This window comes from Ambystoma mexicanum, chromosome 13, assembly GCF_040938575.1.
Source record: "Ambystoma mexicanum isolate Mex_15411 chromosome 13, UKY_AmexF1_1, whole genome shotgun sequence".
Taxonomy (NCBI): Eukaryota; Metazoa; Chordata; class Amphibia; order Caudata; family Ambystomatidae; genus Ambystoma; species Ambystoma mexicanum.
Window position 1 is genome coordinate 631235105 of NC_090938.1, and position 24291 is coordinate 631259395.

Here is a 24291-nt window from a genome sequence, read left to right on the forward strand (position 1 = left end):
ACTTTTCATGTCTCCAACTGCCAGGGGAATTCCCACTGTTTGCTTCTCGCAGCCACAGATCCACTTCCAGGCCCCAGCAGTAAGGGACGGGAGTGATTTGATCAAATTATTCTTCTATTGTGCCCAGGGCACATAGTGTGCCCTTCCAAAACCTTTGTGCAACAACAGCATCTGGGTGCCCATCCCTCTCCCTTCTTTACATCCAACACTTCCCTTTTTCCTGGCTACCGCTAACCACCCAAATCTACATCTTAACCAGGGCTCCTAAAAACTCTCCACCCGCTGTGTAACTTCCAGTGCCTGATGTGCATCCCCTTCATCGTCCTCAAATTTGTCCACTGTGTCCCATTCTTCTTTCCTTAACTCTGTCCATATCCCTGTGATACCTCACTGTCCCATACCCTACACTTCCCGCTCTCCTGTCACCATTATCCCTATTCTCAATGTGTAGCCCCTTTATAGCTGTGCTATCTAGTCTAAACAAAATATCTCCAGTCCTCCATACGTCCAGCCCACACCCTGGTTTGTTCCCCTCTCCCTTTCCTGCCCTCAATCAAGCCAATTCTATGTGTGTCGCCTCTAATGCCTCCTCTAGGTCTTTCTGAACCGTATTCTCCTGTGGCGGTATAGTATTCGTTGTTGATCCATCCAGGGGTGGGGCAGTGGCAGGAGTGGGCACCCATGTTGGGTTTGTGTACCCAGACATTGGGCAAGTAGTAAGTGGGTAAAGCCCCCTGTAAGAGGGCATAGCCCCTTCCTCCAGTAGTGCCGCAGACACTACATCTAGGGCGACCCCTTCAGTATTCTGAGTTTTGAACCCTTCAGAGTCCTCTATATCCTCTATCATTTTCCACAGATCCAAGATCTCTTTTATCTTCTGAAGATTTTTACCTTTATATTTATCAGCTAAAAACGTAGTCCTGTGCTCCAATATGCTCTGGTTATGAGTGTCCTGTTCCGGCCAGGAGTGGGGCATCCCCCCTTGTGTCTCTGCCATCCATTTTTTTGTGATATTTTTCTTATCTTGTCCCTGTACAATGGCAATGCACTGTACATGTATTTCAATGGAGTCACTTCTCCCATCTTGACAATCCCTCCTCCTAAATAATCCATGTTACAATTATGCGCTGCACTCCACTCTTTTACCACCAATGTCTCTACCAGTCCGCCGTTCCCTCATCCTTGTAGCCCCCTGTCAATACTCCTGCCCCTTCTCCACACATACATACACACTCTTACACTACACCCTTCTAAAAACACACTATCTCCGCTGGCCCAGTTCTGGCCTCCACCTCTTGCACAAAAAACATAAGACATCAAAACAACAAGCTAAAATAACAAGCCAAAACAACAACCACTACTTTGTGCTTCCCCCATCCCCAAATAATACTGGGATCAGGAAGTAGAGCTCACTAATTATACAAGCTCCAACCCTTATCTTCTTATCACAAATAAAAATGGCGCCACCTTCTTCCCTCACTCGGAAAGGCTCCCAGACTCCTGTTATCCTCTTTTTTATCCTCCTAAATAATAATAATACAATACACAAAACGCCAAGTGGCCTAAAGCATTCCACTCACAGCCATTCACCACACGCTCCCTCATACACCCCAACCCTCATTGTTATCATTTGCAAGGGCTGTACTTACAGCAGCGTTTTCACCCGAACTCCTCGGACACAAAAACGGCTCCTGCACACCTCTGCAGATTACACGCTTGGGACTGGTCGCTGAAGGTGGGTGGGGCCCCTCCAGAGGTGCGGCCTGGAAGCCTCCATTGTCGCAGAGGACACTGGGATCATGTCGGGGTCACCAAATGTGTTAGCAACCCGCTCAATGCTCAATGCTCACACCAGAAAAAAATATAACCTGCTAGGCAAGAAGGCCTAGCACACCTTTTGCAAAGATATCAAGTCTTTATTCTCACAAAATAAAGGTGCGCTAGCAAAGAACTCTGCTGCCGCCAAACCTTCTGCCAAAATCTGAATGAGCAGCGCATTAAAAAGGCATGTAACATCATCAGTGACATCATCACATACAGTAAAAACCTGCACGGCTACCTGCACCATAGGAGTTGCCAGGCCATTGCTCCCACCCTCTTCTGTCTATCTTCTTCCACGTGGGTGGGGCTGCACTCGTCATCGACCATGAAGCTGTAGCTAATTGGCAATTATTATGAACAGAAAAACAACACACTCTATCTATCTAACGGTGCACTTGGTACAGCAGCCAGGGGCCCAGAGGAGGCATTGAGGGCACTCTAACTCACATGATTCACTCAAACCCAGACGTGCTGGCAACCTTTCAAGGTCTTCCACCCTCGTTTTAGGTCTGTTGTTTTATTCCTCCCTCCACCGTGCAGCACAAATCACATGACCTAAAAGTGAAGGCAGTAAGTCCTTGTTCTCTGATCTTTCCTGATCGATTGGGGGATCCAAACAGTTTTGTAGTCGATGATCCAGGGCTGGCTGATTACAAGGAATGCAGACATCGTGGGATGGGGCATTTGGGTGCTATAACTTAGAGCTCGAACTGGTGGGCGTTGGAGGCTTGTTGCCTCCTTCTCGAGGGATCACATCTTGCTGGCAACTTTATAACAATGAAGGATTTATGATTTTCAGCAGCTCTGGCCGTTCTCATCGGTGCCTGGAATGCAACCTACTTTTTCATGCCTTTGCTTGCTTCTCGCATTGGTGGCCTAAATGCGTGATTGTTGCATTAGGCCTCAACTTCAATATGGCTGCTATAATCTAAGATGGTGTTTCCTCCTACGTTTACTCTACATCTAAAAACATGCATTAATGTTCCCATATCCAATCACCTGAAATGACCCCCCTTTCCCCTGGTCCCTTACATCACAATTCTAGGTCTCTGTCTTATTCTGAATTGCTTAGGGGTGTGTGAAAACTGTCCTCCTTCCCAACAAGAAACAGTCCTTTGCAATGGCTTTCACTTGTGGCTCTACAGTGGGGTCGATGTCCATTGTCATTCCCAGATTTCCCCAAGTATATGTAGGTAATGGGTGAGAGCTGATTACTCCCGGCCAGGGGGTTGCTGAGTAATCGTAATTGTTTTTTTATAACGCACTTAACACCCAGAGGTTTCTAAGCACGGACCCGGGGATCAAACCTGTGCTGCACCATGTCATCTTGCTTCCAAGGCAAGCGCGTTGCCCCTGAGTATCCTCCGGAGACTGTGCTGTTAGGTAGTGTGGCAAAGCTGATGGTGAGTTCTGTTTTGTATGAGCTGATCTTGAGTCTGTCAGTGGTCATTCAACAGTGCACATGTGTACGGCAAGTGTTGAGGTCAAATCTCTGTTGTTGGGTTGTTGGTGAGGTTGTAATCAATTTGCATGTTGTCTGCATAGTTAAAGCATGTGAGTCCAGTGTTGCTTATTAGATCCAGCTGTGTGGTCATGTATATGTTGAATAGAAGTGTTGGGGTACTACATATGTCGGACATGGAGTTGATGAGAAAGAGGGCCATGAGGTTTGTCTCTGTCATCCCAGTCAGCATGGATGCAATCCATCACAGGGTGATTCCCTTTACCCTGATGTCCTCTAGTCTTATTTGGTAGGATCTCGTGACTGATGATGCTGACGCTGCAGACGAGCCAAGCCAATAGTATGAGTGCACTTCTTGAAGCATTGACTGTGTTGGATTTAGCATGTCCCAAATCAGTCAAGGTATAGATTCTGTTCCTCATTGGCTGGAATCCAAGTTGGTTTACATGGAAAAGGTTGTGATCTTGACGGGCTACTTGAGCTGGTGGTATATGAATGTTTAGAGTATATGGATGATAAGAGTTGTGTTGGAAATTGAGTAGTAATTGGCAGGGTCACAAGTAGCTGTGGGCTTTCTGAGGTTTGACAAAAGCAATTTTGAAGGTTAACAGGATGGTCCCCTGCTCGGTGGGGGCATTGAGAAGGGCTGGGGAAGCAGGTGCTACACCTGGCTGCGTGGCTATCATTTTGTAAACGATAGGAGGACACATGTCTTCTGAAACTCCTGCCGCCTCGCTGCTGTTGATTGTGGAAAGCAGCTCCTAAGTGGTGAAAACGCAGGAAGCACTTACTGATGGTGTAGAGGAATCTATAGGTAACGCTTACCTGGATAGGCAGGGCACCATCAGTCCTTTACTATGCAGGTGGTTCTAGATAGGCAGGGCACCATCAGTCCTTTACTATGCAGGTGGTCCCTAGCTAGGTAGGACACCGTCTGCCACTTACTATGCAGGTGGTCACTAGATAGGTAGGGCACCGTCAGTCCTTTACTATCCAGGTGGTCCCTCGATGGGTAGGGAACCGTTGCTCCTTTACTATGCAGGTGGTCCCTAGATAGGCAGGGCACCATTGGTCCTTTACTATGCAGGTGGTTCTAGATAGGCAGGGCACCATCAGTCCTTTACTATGCAGGTGGTCCCTAGCTAGGTAGGGCACCGTCTGCCACTTACTATGCAGGTGGTCCCTGGATGGATAGGGCACCGTCAGTCCTTTACTATCCAGGTGGTCCCTCGATGGGTAGGGAACCGTTGCTCCTTTACTATGAAGGTGGTCCCTAGATAGGCAGGGCACCATCAGTCCTTTACTATGTATGTGGTCCCTAGATAGGCAGGGCACCATCAGTCCTTTACTATGCAGGTGGTCCCTAGCTAGGTAGGACACCGTCTGCCACTTACTATGCAGGTGGTCACTAGATAGGTAGGGCACCGTCAGTCCTTTACTATCCAGGTGGTCCCTCGATGGGTAGGGAACCGTTGCTCCTTTACTATGCAGGTGGTCCCTAGATAGGCAGGGCACCATTGGTCCTTTACTATGCAGGTGGTGTTGGATTTTGTTGCGGAAGTGTATCATGATAGAATCAGAGAATTCTTGGGTGTGCTTGAGGGTTGTGTTGCAGGCTGTAGAGTTCTTGAATTGATGGCTGATGTGGAAGACCTCCTTCTGGTTATGTTATGGAATGGCTGCACTGGGAGGCTGTTTTTGTTCTGATGTTTTCTTCACTGTTTTGCTGCAATTGTCAATGGTGTGTCTGTTGGTAGGTTGCTTCTCCAGGTTTTCCTGACCACACTTTTGTAGGGTGACCAGACATCCCGGTTTTGCCATGCCTGTCACAAAATCACAAACCTTCGATGTACCATCCACATGCATTTACAGCTTGTGCAAAAGAGACTGGATGAGAAACAGTTAAATAAAGCAAGGCATGTCATGTCAAACGGAGCAACAGCCCCTTTGTTATTAACGTGCATACATCCACAGACAAAACTGCGTGCAATATATATGCACATACCTTGGCATGGGGGTAAGTGGGTTGGGTTAAAGGTGGGGGAGGGCAGTGTTGACTGTCCAGATTTTCAAGACAAAAACAGGGTCACTCTACACTTTTGAAATGATTGAGCTTCAAAGTAAACCATTAGTAGACTTGTTTCTTTTGTGAAGTTTTGAATGGCTTTTTTGGTGCCATGCCTTCCAGAGTGGCGTTTATCCAGTTATGAATGCCATTGATTGGGTCATCTGGGATTATGGTCCGAGTGTTGGTGTCAATAAGGGTTTATAGGCTTTGAATGTATCCAGCAGTGTGTCCTTTTGGAATTGCTTAATGGTCTGGTTAAAATGCTTTGCCGAGTGCTGGTGCCTCTGTGGAAATGATGAATGGGATATGATAATAAGGATTGCCTAGGGTAAGTGGCAGAGGCAGCAATGAGGTTCCCATGGCTGAAAACAGCATCCAAGGAGTCCCCAGCCTTGTCAATTGATCCTTCAACCAATTGATTGAGGTGAGGCGAGGCAGGTTTTGTGGTGACACTGTAGCTGCATTGTCTTCCTTCTTGGCCCAGATGTTGAAGTCTCCCAGAATGGTAAAATATTGGGGTTAAAATGGTGACCACATCAGCCCGGTTGCCAGAGAAAGAAGAGTTGTAGGAAGGGTGCTTGCAATTTCAAGGACGGTCACTACTAACGTGTGTGAGATCAAAGAGAATAGGAGAAACGTTTCACAGATTGGGATGTTATCAAAGCTGGGAGTTGTACCTTTTATGGAATCTCTGTGAACAAGAGCAAATCCTCCTCCTTTCCTGCCTGTCTTGATGACAAACTTAATATTGTGTCCGGAAGGAAACGTTTTGGGTATGAATGGGGAGTGCGCATTCGGTAGGCAGATTTCTGTGATGAAGAATTGGTCGACTGTGTTCCCGTATAGATGATCACAGATGTTGGAGGCGTGTTTGGCGATGGAACGTGTGCTGACTAGGAGCCATCTAGATCCAAGAGCTCTTATGTGTTTCAATATGTGATTTATTTTGGGAGGATAGCTCAGGGGCAGCCCGCTCGCCTTGGAAGCAAGACGATGCAGAGCAACACAGGTTCGATCCCTGGGTCCGTGCTTAGAAACCTCTGGGTATTAAGAGCATTATACATAACCAATAAAAAAAATATATAGGCGAGGTTTATTTCTGCATTCACTATTTCTTCATTTTGTCATAATGATCCAAAGGCTCTTGGTTTTTTGCCTAGTCTTGTGTGTAAAATCAGTTTCTGAGTCTGATTATTTTGTATGAATCTGAACTATATCGGGCATGGGGATTAGAGAGGGAGGAAGAGTTACGGAGATGTTAGGAATCTAGTGACATGAGAATTCATCCAATCAGGGTGTATATTACAGTTCCATGCTAGAGTCAGGTAATTCCCAGTGTAATGAATGAGGAACAGAAAGGAAATCCCAGATCAAACTACTGCTGTATCCTTACATAAATAGTAAAGTTCACACTACAGGATTATTGTGGCCATGGGTGGCTCACCACCCTTCAGCCAATACTAAAGCTTCACACGCACTTTGAATTCCTATATCATCAAGTGTTTTTTTTTTCTTTGGGCTATTAGGTGGCGCTGAACGCGATACATTTAAGCCAAAACTATTGTCATTAAAATAAGAGATTCAAATATGGGCTTTGAATGAGGTGTTTGCAATGTATTTCAATGGAAATTACATTTGAGAAGGGATACACAGTGTATTTGGTGGCGTTTGATTATGGATCCCCTCTAATTCTCTGCCCCTAGCCATGCCAGTCCCTATGGCTAATCCCACACATTCCTTCCCATCTCAGAACTCATTAAGCTCTGAGCTCTTCCATGGAGGCAGTCATCTTGGATGACTGTCTCTAAGGAAGCATTCTAGAAACAAGCCAAAACTGGCAGCCATCTTTGAATATGAAAGATATCATGCATGTTCCTGTACTTTTGTTACCCCTAGGTACCACCACCAGACCTGTGTCTTCCACTCAGATCAAAGGGGCGCCTCCTCCCATTTAATATTTTTACAGCATGGCCAGCTGTCAGTCACTCGTCGACCGTCTTGTTATTATTATTTTTACTAGAATAAATTCAGGCAAAACCAAGGAAGTTTCTGGTAAACAAGTATGAATGGCAGTGACAGAGTTGTATGATTTAACCCTCACGTCACCCTGAAACACACCGGATGCTTTGGTTGTCAATCAGTCACCTTATCGTCTTGACAGGTGTGATAGTGCAGTTACTGAACTCCAGAGAGCATTGTGAGTACCAGGAACATAGATGAATGATGGACGTGCTTCTCTCACAGCTCACTTCTCGTTGCCGGTCGCCTTGGTAACGAGAGGCTGCTGTGTGCATCTGAAGCTTCGGTGTGTACATTACCGGGGCGCTGTGGGCAGGACTCTCCACCACAAAAGCTCCACAGTCTCTCTCAATATGTCAGACATCATGTTTCAGAGGCTGAAGGAGGAGTTGCGACTGTCTCGACCTGTGGGTGAGAATTGGCGTGACCTGGAACCGCTGCTGCCTGTCCAGATTCACCAGCTGTTAGCACCAAGCGGCCATTTTATTGTATGAGCTATTGTAACCTACACATTTAGCCAATGATATTAGGGCTGGAATTTGCCAATCCAAAATGTCAGAAAAGGTTGGCCCTGGTACTTGACACAAAAAGGGCAAGAGCAGACAAACAATTTAAAGTAAAGACCTCGCCCATTTTCCCTGTGGCTATATGGAAAGTTGCCCTTTACCTCTTTCGGTGATACTGTTCCAGCCAGCAGAGCGCAAATACACAGGGCAGTTTCTAGCAAGTATAGCGGCCAGAATGAAGCACTGCAATGCGCACTACCGCAAACCCCTCACTGCAACCGGCAAGCCCAAACATAACAAAATCATTGCAGTATAAATAAAGGTTTGTTTTAATTAAACTGTAATTAAAGTACTTTAAGTAATAAGTGGGCACGCCAAAGCAGACCCCTATATTTGGGTGGCGGGGGGAATACACTCTTATTACCTCATGTGCATGTTGTCTAGGTAGGCTCCTAGATTAGAATATGCCGACAGCAAATGGCCCCACTGCTGCTCATTACTGGAAGTTGTCTCCAGGTTCAGGGACCTGCCCGAAATCAACAGTTTCAAATTTTAATAAAAGCTGACATATCATCACGTTGGAGCAACGCCGGAGATGGAAAACGTAGAAACCTTTGCTGGGGCTAGGTCCGGCTCACCTTGTACTTTTACAGTTTCTCCTATTAAATTTATGAATAGCATGCGTTTACAATCCGCACACGGTGTGTGCATGTGAGGTAGGGTGGTCTTTTTCGGTAGCGAGAGAGCTCAGTGTCTTTTCGGTTGCTGTGTGTTCAGTGGCTGATCTTTCTAATTCCTTCAATGTGCAAATCGTTTGGGTGTGTGATGGTTCTGCCAGGGGCACTCCGATGGATCTGCCTGACCAGCTGTGGTACATACCCATTGGTTGTATGGTTCGTGTATCACACATGCCCACACTTTTCAGGCAGCGGTTTTAGCGGTGAAGGGGTACCATCAGGTTGGGGTCCTGCATTCTCTCGTTGTACAGATGCATTTAGTTTGGGCAATTAGGTGTCACTTCCGACAACTATAAGCAGAAACTATTGCATTGGAGTACAGGAGTGAGCGTGAAGTGTATGGTACTGAATGAAAGAAAGGTGTTTCAGTAGTGGTAGTGGAAGGAATGAGTGGTACTTGGAGGGAGGAGTGGTAGTTGGAGGGAGGTGTGGTAGTTGGAGAAAGGAGTGGTAGTTGGCAGGAGGAGTGGGATTTGGTACAAGCAGTGGTAGTTGGAGTAGGAGGAGGGAGTGAATTCCAAACCATAACATATGCAGGCTTCTACTTTTACATATATAATATTCCCTGCATGGCATAAGCAAACATTTCCCGTATTTCATATCTGTTTGCCACATTTGTCTAGTCATTCCCAATGTCTTTGATTTTAAATATTTTTTAAAGAAGACTTCTTTGTATCTTCCCACAATAGGATAACCCAGATATTGCATGTCATCTTTTATAGCCAGTACACTATCATCCCAATGCCAACAGAACTTCAATGATTTTTTGTCTTGCACTTTTGCAACTCTCATTATGACTGTTTTTGAAGAGTTTATTTTAAGATCTATGGAATTCATGTAATCACCCACCAAAAGCAGAGATCAGTCTTTGCAGGCCTATGGGTGTAGAATCCACCAAAATAAAATCATTGGCATAGGCCGCCCAGTTTATTTTTAACGCGCCAATTTTTGGGGAAACCAAAGATTTATTATCCAATGCCATATCTACATCTGCCACATACAAATGATACAATGTGGGAGCCAGGATGCACCCTGCCGTATCCCTAGTTTGCTATTACATACCCTGGATAACAAGCACTCCAAGTGTAATCTTATTTTCATTTTGGAGTCTCTGTTTAGATACATTATAATGCTCAGTAACCCCTTTGGCATTCCAAACCGATTCAACTTCTTCCACAATAAATTTCGATTTACAGTGTCGAAAGCCTTACTAAGGTCCATTGAAGCTATAAATACAGCAGAGTTTGTTGATGACCAGGCCAGTCTCTATAAACAACTCAATAGTAATCCCGCACAGTCTGTGCCCACATTCCTTCAAAGCCCAATTTGCCTGTAATCAAGAATATGGTTCTCCCTACTCCATTCCGCTCTATGATCCAACACAATAGCAGCAAAGATTTTGGGGTCCACATCCATTATCGAAATAGATCTATAATTAGTTGGTAGCAATCTAGATCCTTTCTTTAATATAGGCAACATGTGAGACATTTTCCATGGTTCTGGTATTTCTTGCAATTCAACAATATTATCAAATTGAATGTGAAGAATTCTTGGCCATAATCCCACATTTTGTTTCAGAATGGTATTAGTTAGTTTATTCAGCCCCCCTGATGGATTGGCTTTCAAAATCTTTGCTGCTATTTTATGTACTGAGGTATCTAATTTACACCTGTAGGAGGGAATCTTTTTTTCCTTGAATTCAGGAAGGTTTAGTTTGTCTATATCCTCAAAACACTGCAACCAAACTTCCTCAGAAATAGGATTAGTTACCAATGGGTGTTGATTTTCCTCTGATTTGTTTACTAGCTCCCAAAAAGCTCTAGGGGTCTTCCCTTTCAAACTTTAGAGCATGCGTTTGCCATCAATTTGGTGTAGTTTTGCATGTTCAAACTTAAGCCACTTCTTGTACCCTTGTTTCAATAATCGAATCCTCTGTCCGCTTCCCTCACCATTACCCCTAACCTTCTGAATGGTTCTGATCTCTCTGTGCAGTTTGGTTTTCCTTTCTTTAACCTCAAGATTGAAAACATGCAGGTCTTTTGTGTGGACCCTCCTTCTTGGATCCTGTAATGCCCTCATACTAAATAAGATCCCCTCCAAGTACATGGGAAAACCTCGAACAGAGTACTTAGATGTTTTATCTCCAAGAGGGGTTCAATCAAATTCCATCATCATTGTAGTGTTGAATTCACTCATGTTCTTTGGGGTCCATCTCAATCTGTACCCCACTAGTATTCACTAGCAGCTACTCAAGTGATCTTCTTGTGCTACCTTCTGAAAAGTCCATTTTAACTGTACGCTCAATTGCACATGGTCACTACATTCTTTAAACTTAACCTCACGACCAAGTATCTTGGGAAACAAATTTATTGACAAAAATACATAATCTATTTCAGATGTTATACCCCTTGCCTCCCATGTGGGAGAATCATTGTGCAAAAGTATTAAACCCCAGCTGTCCCCAAAGTTTAACCATATAAGTAGAAACAAAAGACGAGGATCCAAAATTAGGAACCCTCCCGTCCCCTGCACTCTATCATAAGTCCATCAATTGATGGTTCAGCAATTTTAAATGCATTTGTTGTAGTTAATTAATAATATTCTGATCAGGTTAGTAGTAAGACTGAACACTCAGTGATTTTGTAAAAAACCCAAAAACAGGGGGAGGTTTTTAATTAATGTCACAGTAAATTCACCATACAGATTTGAAGTGAAAAGGCCAAAATGACTGTCTACAAAAAAACATGAAAACAGTAAACAATGATAGTCCATTTATACAATTCGTGGCTGACGCGTTTCGGGATATTCATCCCTTCTTCTTGAGCCTATTGGGTTTGGACTGCAAAACCTTAAGTATAGTGGAGGTGAGGCGTAAGAAAACCCTCAAAGTTTGGTGAACTCGTGTTTCTCAGTTCTACCCGCCAGGCGGTGGAGAAAACCCTCGTCTCAGGCGTGCAAGATGCCTATACATGAGACATAAATAAAGCGGTTCTAAGAGTTTTTTCATGTTTACAGCCGAGCACTTTAGATTCTGGTTCCCGAGGATATTTTGGGACATCTGAATATTTCCGGGCAAGCAGTGCATCCGCACGTGTAACTCCCGTTTTAACTTGCAGATAGTAAGGTAAGCGAGAGCTCTACATATGCTTCCATTGTTTTTTCACGCCCGTTATGCACTTATGGACCTAATTCATTTCTACTCATCTCTATTCATAAGGGACTGTTGTCCCTTTATTTCTTTGTTGTTAGCGTTTTCTGTGAACAAACTTTAAATATAATAATTGTTTATGACCAATTACATGTGTAATGAATATCCAAACTCTTAGAACCGCTTTATTTATGTCTCATGTATAGGCATCTTGCACGCTTGAGACAAGGGTTTTCTCCACCGCCTGGCGGGTAGAACTGAGAAACACGAGTTCACCAAACTTTGAGGGTTTTCTTACGCCTCACCTCCACTATACTTAAGGTATGCCACAACTCTACTTTTTTGGCACACACTCCTTGGAGATGTTTCTCACAGATGGGTAATCACCTCTATTCCTGTGATTATTTTCTGATATAGAACATGGATTTGTTCCTGGTGCACTGGCCACAGTGGGTACCCCTTATTGGGGAGTAACGTTTATGAATACTTCAGATAGTTACATTTGAACTACTCCAGTTAGGATATACCTATATATGTGAATTCGATGTGGGTTCAATAAGGACCACTATGTTTAGCACTTTACATGCGTATATTATGTTTGTTTAAATGTTGTTTTTCATGTCTGTTTAGGTTTTGCAGTCCAAACCCAATAGGCTCAAGAAGAAGGGATGAATATCCCGAAACGCGTCAGCCACGAATTGTATAAATGGACTATCATTGTTTACTGTTTTCATGTTTCTTTGTAGACAGTCATTTTGGCTTTTTCACTTCAAATCTGTATGGTGAATTTACTGTGACATTAATTAAAAACCTCCCCCTGTTTTTGGGTTTTTTTACAAAATCACTGAGTGTTCAGTCTTACTACTAACTTGATCAGAATATTATTAATTAACTACAACAAATGCATTTAAAATTGCTGAACCATCAATTGATGGACTTATGATAGAGTGCAGGGGACGGGAGGGTTCCTAATTTTGGATCCTCGTCTTTTGTTTCTACTTATATTGTTATTGTGATCCTGTGCCAGGTTCACGTTTCCTCCCCCGCACCTCAAAAAAATATGTATACTTCTACACATTATTGAATAAATCAATCTCTAATTTTAGAATACCAGGGAGTGCTTCTACTGATCTACCCCTTCCCAAAGTTTAACCACACAACCCCCTTGGATAATTTTTTTCTTTTGTTTCCGCACCTGTCCATTATCCTCCATAAAATAATTCAGAATATCCATCCTTTGTATATTGAAATTAGCATTTAGATCCCCTGTGAGGATTAACTCCCCCCCCCCCCCGGGTGGTTTAGGTACCACTCTTCAATCCTTCAATTCAACTTCACACTTGCAGTTTCCCAATTAAGATCAGATGTCCAGTATACATCAATTAGTAGTACATGAGTTGTCCCATTGTCCCCATTTACCTCTATCCCAATCCCCAGGATATTATCCATAATCCTCCATTAATGGAATTTCTGTAATTTTTGCCCCTTTTTAATTGCCACTGCAACACCTGCCTTTGGCCTTCCCTGCCGAGCACAAATATTAGTAACCTCAAAGCCATCCAAGATAAAATTAGCGATAGCCCAGGTTTCTTGAAATAATATTATTTCATTTTCCTTTATCTCCTCACATACCTTTATGTGGTTTAGAAGGTGACTATACCCTGTGGTATTCCAGGTGAGGAAATTAAGAGTACCTCTTCTTCTAAAGTGGCTGGCTTAGAGACTTCAATTGAGCAATCAACTCTTTTAGTGTTAACGCAACCATCACCAATTAGGACCCTCGCCACTCGGTACTCACTGGCTCAAAACATCTTCCTTCTCTCTCACCCTCCCCCTTTTCCACATTTTCCCTCCACCTTGAATCCTCCTGAGTGTACAGATCATTTTTAAATATTGCAATGCCAGACCCATATTTCTGCAAACTGAGTGTTTCTTTCAATAAAATGTTTCATACCAACGTGGATTGTATAATAAGCCTCCGAAAATCGTACAGTTAAGGGTGAATAAAATCAACCAGTTGGTTGTCTGCAGATGTAATCAGGTGTAATGCAATGATCTCATCAGAAAGTGAAAGCAGTCCCATCCTATGCAATGAGTGGGGCCCCTATTCATCAAATAAATAATTAAAAATAAGACTGGTAGCCTCTGGCTATTTAGGTTCTCGTAACTTAGCTGCTTGCCCTCTCAAATTCTCTTCACCTCTTCTGTGATGGTTATGCTCCCTATAATCTAACTCTCCTACGCCATATTGGCCAGGTTTTATCCCCTGAAGTGATTCCTCTATTTATTTACTTTGGTCCCCTCTCTTTTCTGGCTTCACATATCCTGATTTTTTGTTTCATGATATCCTTTTGTTCCACTACATTCTCATTTTTTTTCTCTTCCATATATTTCTCATCAAACCTATAAATTCAGATTCGGATCGTGCATGACACTTCTTTATATCCCCCCCCCCCACCACCCACTCTTTCCCCCTCTCCCATCACCAAGTCCACAACAACTACCTCCTGTTCGCACACTGTCCGAATATACCTCTTTTCAATTTCCTCCTTCCTATGCTTACATCCTCCTTGACATACTCCCCCAACTAATGCCGACTCTGATGAGTGACCTTCTTTCTCCACCTCTCAGATGCTTTCATGACCCACATGTTGGGTTATATAATGAAGCCTAGGCAACTTAGGCTGGGAGTGTATGGCATGGTTAAATATAGCTTATATTTGTCTAGTTTCGGCAGACTTTTTTAAAATTTATATCGGGATCTTCTTCCCTTTTTTTGTTTTAGAGAATCAACAAGTCTTTTTTCAGCATTGTATATTCACTTTGCTTTATATTCCTTTTGCAGGGCACAGTGGAAAGACCCTCCCATATTTCTCATGGTCTTTCTCATAGCCATTCCTATCCTCCCCATACTTCGGATCCTTTCCCTGTACATCCCTTAATTTCTTCCTCAATTAGATCCTGCCCGCCACTGACCTCCATAGCAATATTAAGAAGATATTTACAGGAGGTGGCTTTTGAAGTTTTCTTTTCAGATACCTTAATCAGTCTCTTTTTTTTCCTTTTTTCGCATTTTTGATAGTCACTAATCTAAGTGGCTCCCCCCCCTTCCGTATTTAGCATCCCCTCTCCTTGTACATTTGATGGAACAACAATCGCTTCCCCTTCCTCACCCCTACTATCATCTCATACTTCCACAGTTGAATCTGTACCTGTTTCTTTTGACTTATTTACAACTGGGTCCTGTATCACATTACCTTCTATTCCAATCCGACTAGAGACTACTAATGATCTCTATTAAAGGAATAGTGCGCTCAGAAATATTATTGGTTAAATTGATGGGCAATCGTCTAAAACATAGTTTAAACATATTTTGAATGAAAGTTCCTATGTAAACACTTTGCGCAAACGAGGCTCAAAGCGTTTAAATGGGAGCATCCATTTTGCCATTTCAGGGAGCCTCCTCAGCTCTGCCCTGGCGGCACTAAACAAGCAGCGAAAGCCCCCTACTGGGAGCTTTTGCTTACTGCAGCCAGAGCAGAGCTGAGGAGGCTGCCTTCACTTTCATTTTACATTTTCAGTGCTCCCCTAGCCCAGGGAATCAAAGAAAACGTAAAATGAAGGCAAAAAGGAGAGGTGCGGTAATTAAAAATACAAAGTTGTTGTATTTGTGATTGCCATAATTGGAAAACCATGGAAATCATAAATACAACAACGTTGTTATTCTGGCTGCGGCGGCTTTCGCTTGGAGTCCCCTGGGCTTACCCAACCCTGAGGGAGTCCAGGAGACTCCAAGCGAAAGCCGCCGCATTCAGAATAACAACGTTGTTGTATTTGTAAATACCGCAGCATTTACAAATACAACAGCATTCTATTTCTCACTGCGGCAGCTTTCGCTTGGAGTCCTCTGGACTCCCTCAGGGTTGGGGAAGCCCAGGAGACTCCACGCGAAAGCCACCGTAGTGAGAAGCACTGCGGCATTTCAAAACACACCCGCGTTGTGTTTCTGCCTGCAGCGGCTTTCACTTTGGGTCTCTCGGGCTCCCACAAAACTTAGAAAAAAAAAACGCAGTTAGTGCTTATTTTAAAAAAAGAAATAAGCGCTTACCGAGATGCAGATTTCCTGCCTGCAGTCTCTGTTCTCTGTCCTACGGCACCAACGAAGCAAAAGCCACCCAGTGGTAGCTTTTGTTTATTACAGCTGGCTGGCTTTTGCTTCATTAGTGCCGCAAGGGCAAGCACAGGAGGCATCCATTTCACAAAATGGATGCTTCCTAGTGCTTCCCATTTTTAAGTTTGAGCTTCATTTGCTTTAAAAAAAAATATTTTTTAGATATATTTTTGATTATTGGCCATCTTTTTAGCCAATAATATTTCTGAGCGCACTATTCCTTTAAGTAAAGAGTATGTGAACTTCATTCACTCTTTACCCATGTTTTCATTTCCAAGAGTGTATGTAGTATCATGTTCAGATCTTGGCTCCCATGTATTAGGTCTATCGACTCCCGTTCCCAACTCTTTCAGATGTTCCGTGATGGCCAGCAGTGTGATTTCCCCCCTTTTGAAGATAGGTGGGGTATCCAAAAATGAGTAGTCATGGGTCGGCTCCCCTGCTCCCCTTCAACCTGTTTAGCCTTTTCAAATCCCCCCCCCCAACCCCACAACATTCCGCTCAACCTCCTCTTCATAAAATGATTGAGAGTGACCCGGCACTCCTCCTTATTGTGCCTCCCCCCTTCCTTATCCTTTAAGGCTTCTGGCATTAGGGCTTCATTTCGCTCACCCGCCACCTCCTCACCATCTCTTTCCTCCAACTCAGATTCTGTTTCCGGAGATAATGGGAGGGGCAAGGTTAACGCTCTTGGCAGTGTATTCCTCCTATTAGTAAAAAACAGAGGGGTAGTCAAAATTTCTTTAAGGCTGCTCATGGTTTTTTCTTCATTTCAAAACTAGGCTACAACCTTTGCGAGCTCCTAAAATAGAGACCCCTCTAGTGACCAGCAGTATAGCGGTATGACGCACGGTTTATGATCATTGCATCGAATTCCTTGCATCGACATGCATTTGCATGGAATTTTTTCCATCTAAAAAATGTGCATCGAATGTCTTTTTTTGGGGGGGGTTCCCCTCACAAACCCCCATTTTCGACCCTTTAAAATGCACCTAAACAATAATAACCCTTCCCCCCCCCCAATAATATGCATTTGATGGACATTTTTTGGATGGAAAAATTTCGATGGAATGGCATCAGATGCAATGACCAGATACCATGACGCACTGCTCAAATAGTCAATATATTTTTACATTTCATACTTCATAAGTATATCTCCCGCAAACACCCATCCCCAGCAGAACAGCAAAACAGCATACTGCAAAGCGTACTTCTGATGCGTGTGTGGTGATGCACGTGGCTCCTGTATTACGTAGCCGTCCCAATGGGCGTGGTTTACCATGTTTGTTTCACTTTCTCTAAAATAAATGATATGATGAAACAAAGATTAAAACCTTTTTCAAGACCAGTCCATAATATTTATGATAGTCCTTGTATCTCCAGCACAGTCTCACCCAACAATAATAAGTCCTAGTTTCAGGCGGCTTCTTGCAATTCCTTCATTCCTGATGCCGCTCCATGAAACATCAGAGGGACAGCACCGACAGCAAAAGAGCATACTTCAAAGCGTACTTCTGATACACCACTGACATGCACCACTGACATACACCACACTGACAGAGCGAGAGGCACACACAGAGATATAGAAGCAGACAGAGATGTATATCGCAAGTGAGAGCGGGGTGAGCAAAGGGGTAAAAGGTAGAGAGAGGGGAAGGGAGTGACATTGAGAGATGGAAAAGAACAGACGGAGGGGAGAAGAAAACCAGACTAGACTTATGCAGGGAGAGATGCAGAGAGAGAGCTCGTTCCGGACCATGGACAGAGGGAGAAAGACAAAGGGAGAGCGAGAGAGATTGAGACAGGGATTGAGAGACAGCAAGAGAAAGAGACAGCACCATAGAAAGAAGGCACAGTGAGGGCTATAGCAGCATATGATATGCCAGGTACAGCTGGCATTATATATTATGTCATGCCCAGTGATGTTAAGCCATGTTATTTTGGACAAGCTTATTTAATGTTGTGTTGTGCGTTGTGTTGGTAAATTCCTTGTTTTCTTTCTGCCAGTTGAAGATGAGGATGAGGATGAAGATGAGGTCAAAGAGGATGAACTCATCACAGACCCTGAGGAAGTTGAGTTTAAGCACGATACGGAAGTAGACTCCTCTATGGATTCTACCATTGAAAATGAACCCCCACGCAGAGGGCAGCCAGTCCCAGAGCTGCAAGAGGAGGTAGGTCAAATTAGCTTTTCTGCATGCTGAAGCCAGAGCTCGAAGTGAGCAGGAACAGATAGCAATGGACCTCCAGTCCTGTGTCACTTTCTTTTTTACAACACCTGCTTTTTTTGTACAACTAGATTAGTTTAAGCTTGCTCTCAATCAGGGCGGTAGCGCCCCGGGGTGGTTTAAGAAAAATGTGGCACCCCCCGTCCCTAATGCATGAGCGCCCTCTTCTAATGAAAACCGCCTCGCTCCCGTGCCAGTGTCGGGAGGTACTCATCTCATTAGGGTGCTGATGTGTGTTAAATGTAGACATGGATTGTATCAATAACTCTGACGCATATTATCTCAGCATGCAATAAATCACGGAGGCAATGTAACAAGGTACTTCTTCATTAAACAGGCACGAACTGCCGCGCGGGCAGAAACCTTACCCACATCAACACGTGGGTTGCAACCCACAACCATAACAATAGAAAGGGGACGATGTCTCCTTTCCTGAAGGGGCAATAGAAACAGGACATTACATCTCCCCTTGATTAGCACAAAATATGGGAGGTTCATTAGTTTATTTCTTCGATCCACCATGAAGGCTTGCAAACCCTTCTTCGAGATGGTCTGCGTACACATGGAAGGTCATTTGCAGTACAGTCAATGGCACTGTCATCCGCGTCCATGCCGACTTCTACATATTTGGAGTCCAAACCAGAGGAGTCCTCTCCTCCTGTAGGGCAACTATTTTCTTGGTACTGGTCACCTTCAAAAGTTCGAAAGGAAGACGAGTTCCGAGTGACTGTGCCTGTGGGATTGGCTGAGGTTATCATGGACCCTTGTATGTGCGTTACAGTCATTGGTGCAGGTTTAAAAGCGGGGATGTCTTTGGCCTCTTGAGTCTGTCTCACTAGCACCTGGTCTCCTATTTGGAAATGATTTGGTCTTGCTTTTCTCTGCAGGTCGGCATACTCCTTCATCTTCATTTTACTTTCCTTGTCCTTTATCCTTGCGGCATCAGCATACGCAGTCGGGAGTGTTTCTGTAGTCCCTTAACAAAGTGCATATTGCCTGCATAAATAAACCTTTGATAACTGAGCAGACCTGGAGAGTGCGCTTTAGGTTTCCCATGAATCTCTCCGCCGTTCCATTGGCCTGCGGCCACAGTGGTGTGATCTTGTGATGTTGGAAACCCAGATGTTCTCCAATGTGTGTTTGATAAGTCTGAATGTGTGGAAGTGTATTTCTTCGGCTGAGTTCTAGGGATGCCCATGGTTGCTTTTGATGTGCCACTGGCCCGACATCAGGCATTTTTCTCAATGCCTCTATCAGTTGGGCACTCGTTATAGACTTGGGGAGGGCATTGCTTATCAGATAGTTTATGTACTGGTTTGCTATGATGGACTGGCGCTCGTTGTGAGCTGGAAGTGGGCATCTGGATAAGAAGTCTGTTGGTTATTTGTCCTTCCCCGGCTGGTGTATGATCTTGAATGAGTATTCTTGCAGCCTGAGTCCCCACCTTGCAATTCGTGGTGGTATTTTGGCTGTTGGTTTGCCATATATGGTGGTGAGGGCCTGATGGTCAGTGATGATGGTAAAAGCAGATCTGTATAAGAACATATGGTAGTGTTCACATGCCCATACCACAGCCAAACTCTCCTTCTCCAGTTGTGAATACGCAGATTCCATTGCTGAGAGGCTGCAGCTTGCATACGCTACTATGCGTCTCAGTGAGTAAGGCGAGGCTCCTGGTTTTGTTTGGGCTAGTATCACCCCTAGACCAACAGGGCTAGCATCCACTGTCACCTTTGTGTTGCGGTCTGGATCCTAGTATGCCATGCAGGATGTGGTAGCAATGCGTTTCTTGATCTCCTGAAAGGCATCCTTGCACTCGTTGGAACAGGAGAATTCTTGCACTTTCCCCGTGAGTGGCCAGAGGGGCGTGCTCACTGACGTAAAATCCTGGATGTATCACGTGCAGTAGCTCACCATTCCTAGGAACGATCTGACTGCAGATACAGAGGTGGGTGTGGGGGCTTCCACTAGTACTTGCACATTCTCCAGGTCTGATTGTAGGCCGTTACTTGAAAATATGTGACCAAAAAACATTAAAGTCGATTTGCTGAGCTAACATTTGTCAGCATTCAGTGTCAAGTGAGCGTCCTAAAGTGCCATACACACCCTCCTTAGTGTGTCATCGTGCGCCTCCTGGGTGGTGCCAAATATCAAAATATCATCGCTATAATTTAAGCAATTAGGGATGTGCTTAATTACCTGATGGATTTCGTTTTGAAATATTTCAGCAGCTGACGATACTGCAAAGCTTAGTCGCTTGTACCTGAAAAGTCTCAGGTGCGTGGAGAAAGTTGTGATGTATCTGGAGGACGAATGCAATTCCAGTTGGTAGTAACCCTTATTTAAGTCTAATTTCAAGAATACTTTTGCCCCATGTAGTAGATGGATCATATCCGTTATCCTGGGTGTTAGATGTCATTCCTGTTATATTGCTACATTAGGGGCCCTCATAGCTACACAGATATGGATGCTGGTGTTGTTCTCCTTTTTAGGCACAGGCACTATGGGGACTATAGGGACTGTATTTCATCTTCTACATGTCTCTGTATGTTGAGAGGGACGCCCCTGTTGTGCTGAGCCATCAGTTGTATCTGTGTGTTTATGTGTAGTTTGATTTGCTTGCCTTTGAGCTTTCCAAGTCCTTTAAACAACATCAGGAATTGTCTTTATTGGGCTGGTGTTGTATGCCGACATGATCTGGTACATTATATTTATAAGGTCCATTTGAATAGCTGATCGAAAACTGAGGAGGCTTCCCCTGGGTACTTCTCCTTTTATGATGTAAACTGTAGCTTTTAATCTTTTGTCTTTGTATTGACGCTTGGCTGTGAACATGCCTTGGCAGTTGAGAGGTTATTTGAGCCATATTGGTATAGTTCGGTGTCTGCCTTGCTTAATTCTTTCTTCTTAGCTAAGGATCTGTATGTGTCTTCATTGATAACGTTTACTGTGGCTCCGGTGTCAATGAGGAATTCACAGCTCTGTCCATTTATCTGGAGCAATAATGTCGGGCTGTATTCTGCAGCCGTGTTATTTCCAATGGCATGAACATAACCTCTCTTTCGATCTCCACTGGACAAGGAGGAGTTTGAGTCACTTTGGCATCGCGGGGACTCTTCCAGGTATCTAACTTTCTGTCGCAGTGGCAGTGTTTGTGAAACTTGTCTGCACCTGTACCGCCCAGAGTGGTCTCTTTTGTCCTCACGCCGTCTGTCCTTGCTTGAAGATTCTCGCGATCCACTGTGTGAGCTGTGTCTGCTGGTGGTGGGAGATCGCCACAGATTGGGTCATGGACTTTCCCACCGTGAGCGGTGTCCATCTTGTTTTCTGGTGTCTCTGCTAGTTTCCGCTGACTGGAAGAATTTAATGTTCTTGCAGACTGACTGGAAGTGGTTCTCACCTCTGCATTTATCACACTGATGCCCTAGTGCTGGGCACGGGCCAACATGTGCATGTGGGAACTTATATCCACATCTGTAACATTGTCTTTGCTCTGCAGTGCTTTCCGACGTGCGAATGGGGCACAGTGCTTCTGGTGACGCGGATTGCATTATTTTAATCTTGCTGAGTGACTCTTGTTTATAAAGATAGGCCGTAATCTGCTCTCGCTAGCTGTAGAATTTCTTCCAAGGTTCTACTCTATTTAAGCAATTTTTTTTCGGAATTCAGGAGACTCACAGCCTGCAATCGCTTGCAATTTAAGTGCTTCTTCTGTCGAGTATCGGTCAAAATCACAGAACTTTGCACGCTTTTGTAGCCTCATTACAAAGTTGTCCATATTTTCGCCTTTGTCCTGCGTGGTTGTGTGGAAAATATGTCTCTCATAAACTACATTTTGCAGAGGCGCAAAATAATTATTCAGCGAGTCAATTACACCTTGAAATGTGTCAGTATTGTTCTCTGGCATCTCAAACATGTCTCTTACCATAGGCCGAGCAAGTGCATTAAAGTATCCCTCAAACAGCGTTCTTCTCGGACACCAGTCGCATCAATATATATACATATATATAGTTCCTTCAGCCACCTGGCCCATCTGGGTGCCAAGCTACTGGTGTCAGAAATGTCAAAATGCTGCATGGCTTGCAGTTGTAATGAGTCATGACTTCCCTCTTCCCTGAGCATTGGAGTGCAGGGAGTGGAGCTGGATTGAGGGCTTTGAGAGCTGCTGTCTGCCTCATTCCCTGACATGGTGGTGGGCCCCAGTATTTTGTGCCTGCTCACTTTGAACTTTGAAAATAACCTGGGCATTCGTCCATTAGCTATGCCATTTTCATCCAACATTTCTCATCCTGTAAGCCCCTTTCCTTACCCTCCAGTAAGGTGCTGCATGAGACATTTCCTTTGGTTTGGCATAATAAGGCCGCAGATTTATTTTTACATATACATAACCACTGCAAACAGGTAATAAAATAGTTCCAAAAGTGTTCCAAAAGTGTGGCGACTGCTCCTCGTCCTGCTTCCCCCTTTACCTCCATGTCGATTGCAGGCACAACTCCCCCAAGGCCTTCGAGTCTGAGAACCGCCTGCCCCTGCAGGTCTTTGCGGACTGGGGGAGCGCCGTTTGTTGGGGGGAAGTTGAGCCCCAATTGCTACCGCCAGACACCCCCGCCGTTTAGGCTCCCAGGAGGTGCTGTCTAGAATGGGCAAAGCCGCTTCCGGTTTAGCAATGGCTCATTCGGAGTCTTTGTCTTATCATAGGTTGCCACAACCCGCCACGCCAAAGGTGGGTTACCGCCCACCGTGGCTCCCCCCTTTCCTTGCTTATAACTCCAGAAATTTTGTGCAGAGATTCCAGAAAAACAAGTCCATTCCTTGTTCTGACAAATGAACTCCGTCCTTCACGTAATACTCTGTGTTTTTAAGATTGATCCAACCATGTCTGCTATGCTGAAAGCCTCTCCCTCTGCAAAACTTAGCCATAGCCCAATTCAGTTTCATCCTTGACTTCTCCACGGCCGCCTGACTTTCCGCACCCCTCCATTCGTGCCTCGGGATGATTTCCGACCACACAATTTCAGTTTCTCCCATTACCACCGATAGCTCCTGTAAGGAAGACCTCATTTCCTTGCGCAAGATCCCCTTCCCAGACCAGCCAAGCCATTGTCCCTGAGGTGCACCACCAACACCTCGGGGCCCCGATGTTCCCTCAGGAGTCTGTGCACGTGCCCCTGTAGCTGTGCTCATTTCATACCCGGCACTCCGTGCCACTGCACCCTGTATTCCCAGGGGGTCAACACCTGCTAGGCTGTCCAGCTTGCCCTGGCCCTTGACACAAAGGAATGGCCCACCACCCAGGTGGACTGTCGCCTTCCCTTCTTTGGTGCTATTTTTCTCTTCCAGGCCTGACATACCGCTTACAACAACCGGACCTCCAGCCCCCAATCTGCTTGATTGCCTCTGCTCCAAGGCCCATCCCTGCCGCCAATGTGGCTGCCCATATCCTGAAGGAATGCGTCCCATAAACTCCTTTCGAGAACCCTGCCTCCACCAGCGCCATGTCCAACACCTTTTTAAACTGAAACAGACTTAGCGCTGACCCCTCGTTATGTACTAGAGAAGGGGGCTCCTCCCCCGTGTCAATCTTCCAAACTCAAATACTTGCTTACGCATCCTACTGGACAAACCGTACTGTCCCGGGTACCCCCAAACACAATGCTTCAACCTTTCCCCCTCTGATCGGTCTTGGATCTCCTCAAAATTATGTATACCGCTCTCCTTGTACCCCCATATCACAGCTCCTAAGAAAACTTACACTTTTACCCTTCTTGTTGGCAGGCACCGGCTCGCTCACCCTTAAGGCCCCAAAACTGCCAGTGAGAAGGCTGCTGCGCACAATGCTATTTCATAATCATCCCTACACACCACCACCAAACTCCTGATCAATTCATGCCACTTCCCCACATCTATGGGCCGCCTCTCGTCGGGTTTAACTGTCACCTGTTTGGCCCAGCCCCTCATTGCCATAACAATTTAATGTTCTTTGATGGGATCGGGCCTGCCCCCCAATTTATGGAAATGCGCCACTGCTGCTAGGTGGTAAGCCACCCAATACCTGGACCTTCCTTGGTGCCAACACCATCCCGCAAAGGCCCGCACTGGCCTTTCCTTCTCACTCTCGGGCAAGATGTTGC

General features: G+C 44.8%; 1 protein-coding gene across 1 annotated transcript in view; it reads left to right on the top strand.

Annotated features, from left to right (window-relative positions):
* LOC138520479 (collagen alpha-1(XV) chain-like) overlaps window positions 1-24291 on the top strand; it is a 160235-nt gene that overhangs the window by 27656 nt on the left and 108288 nt on the right. Inside the window, exon 2 of the mRNA XM_069632849.1 lies at window positions 17940-18106. Within this exon, the coding sequence (XP_069488950.1) occupies window positions 17940-18106 (167 nt within the window). The remainder of the gene's footprint in view (window positions 1-17939; window positions 18107-24291) is intronic.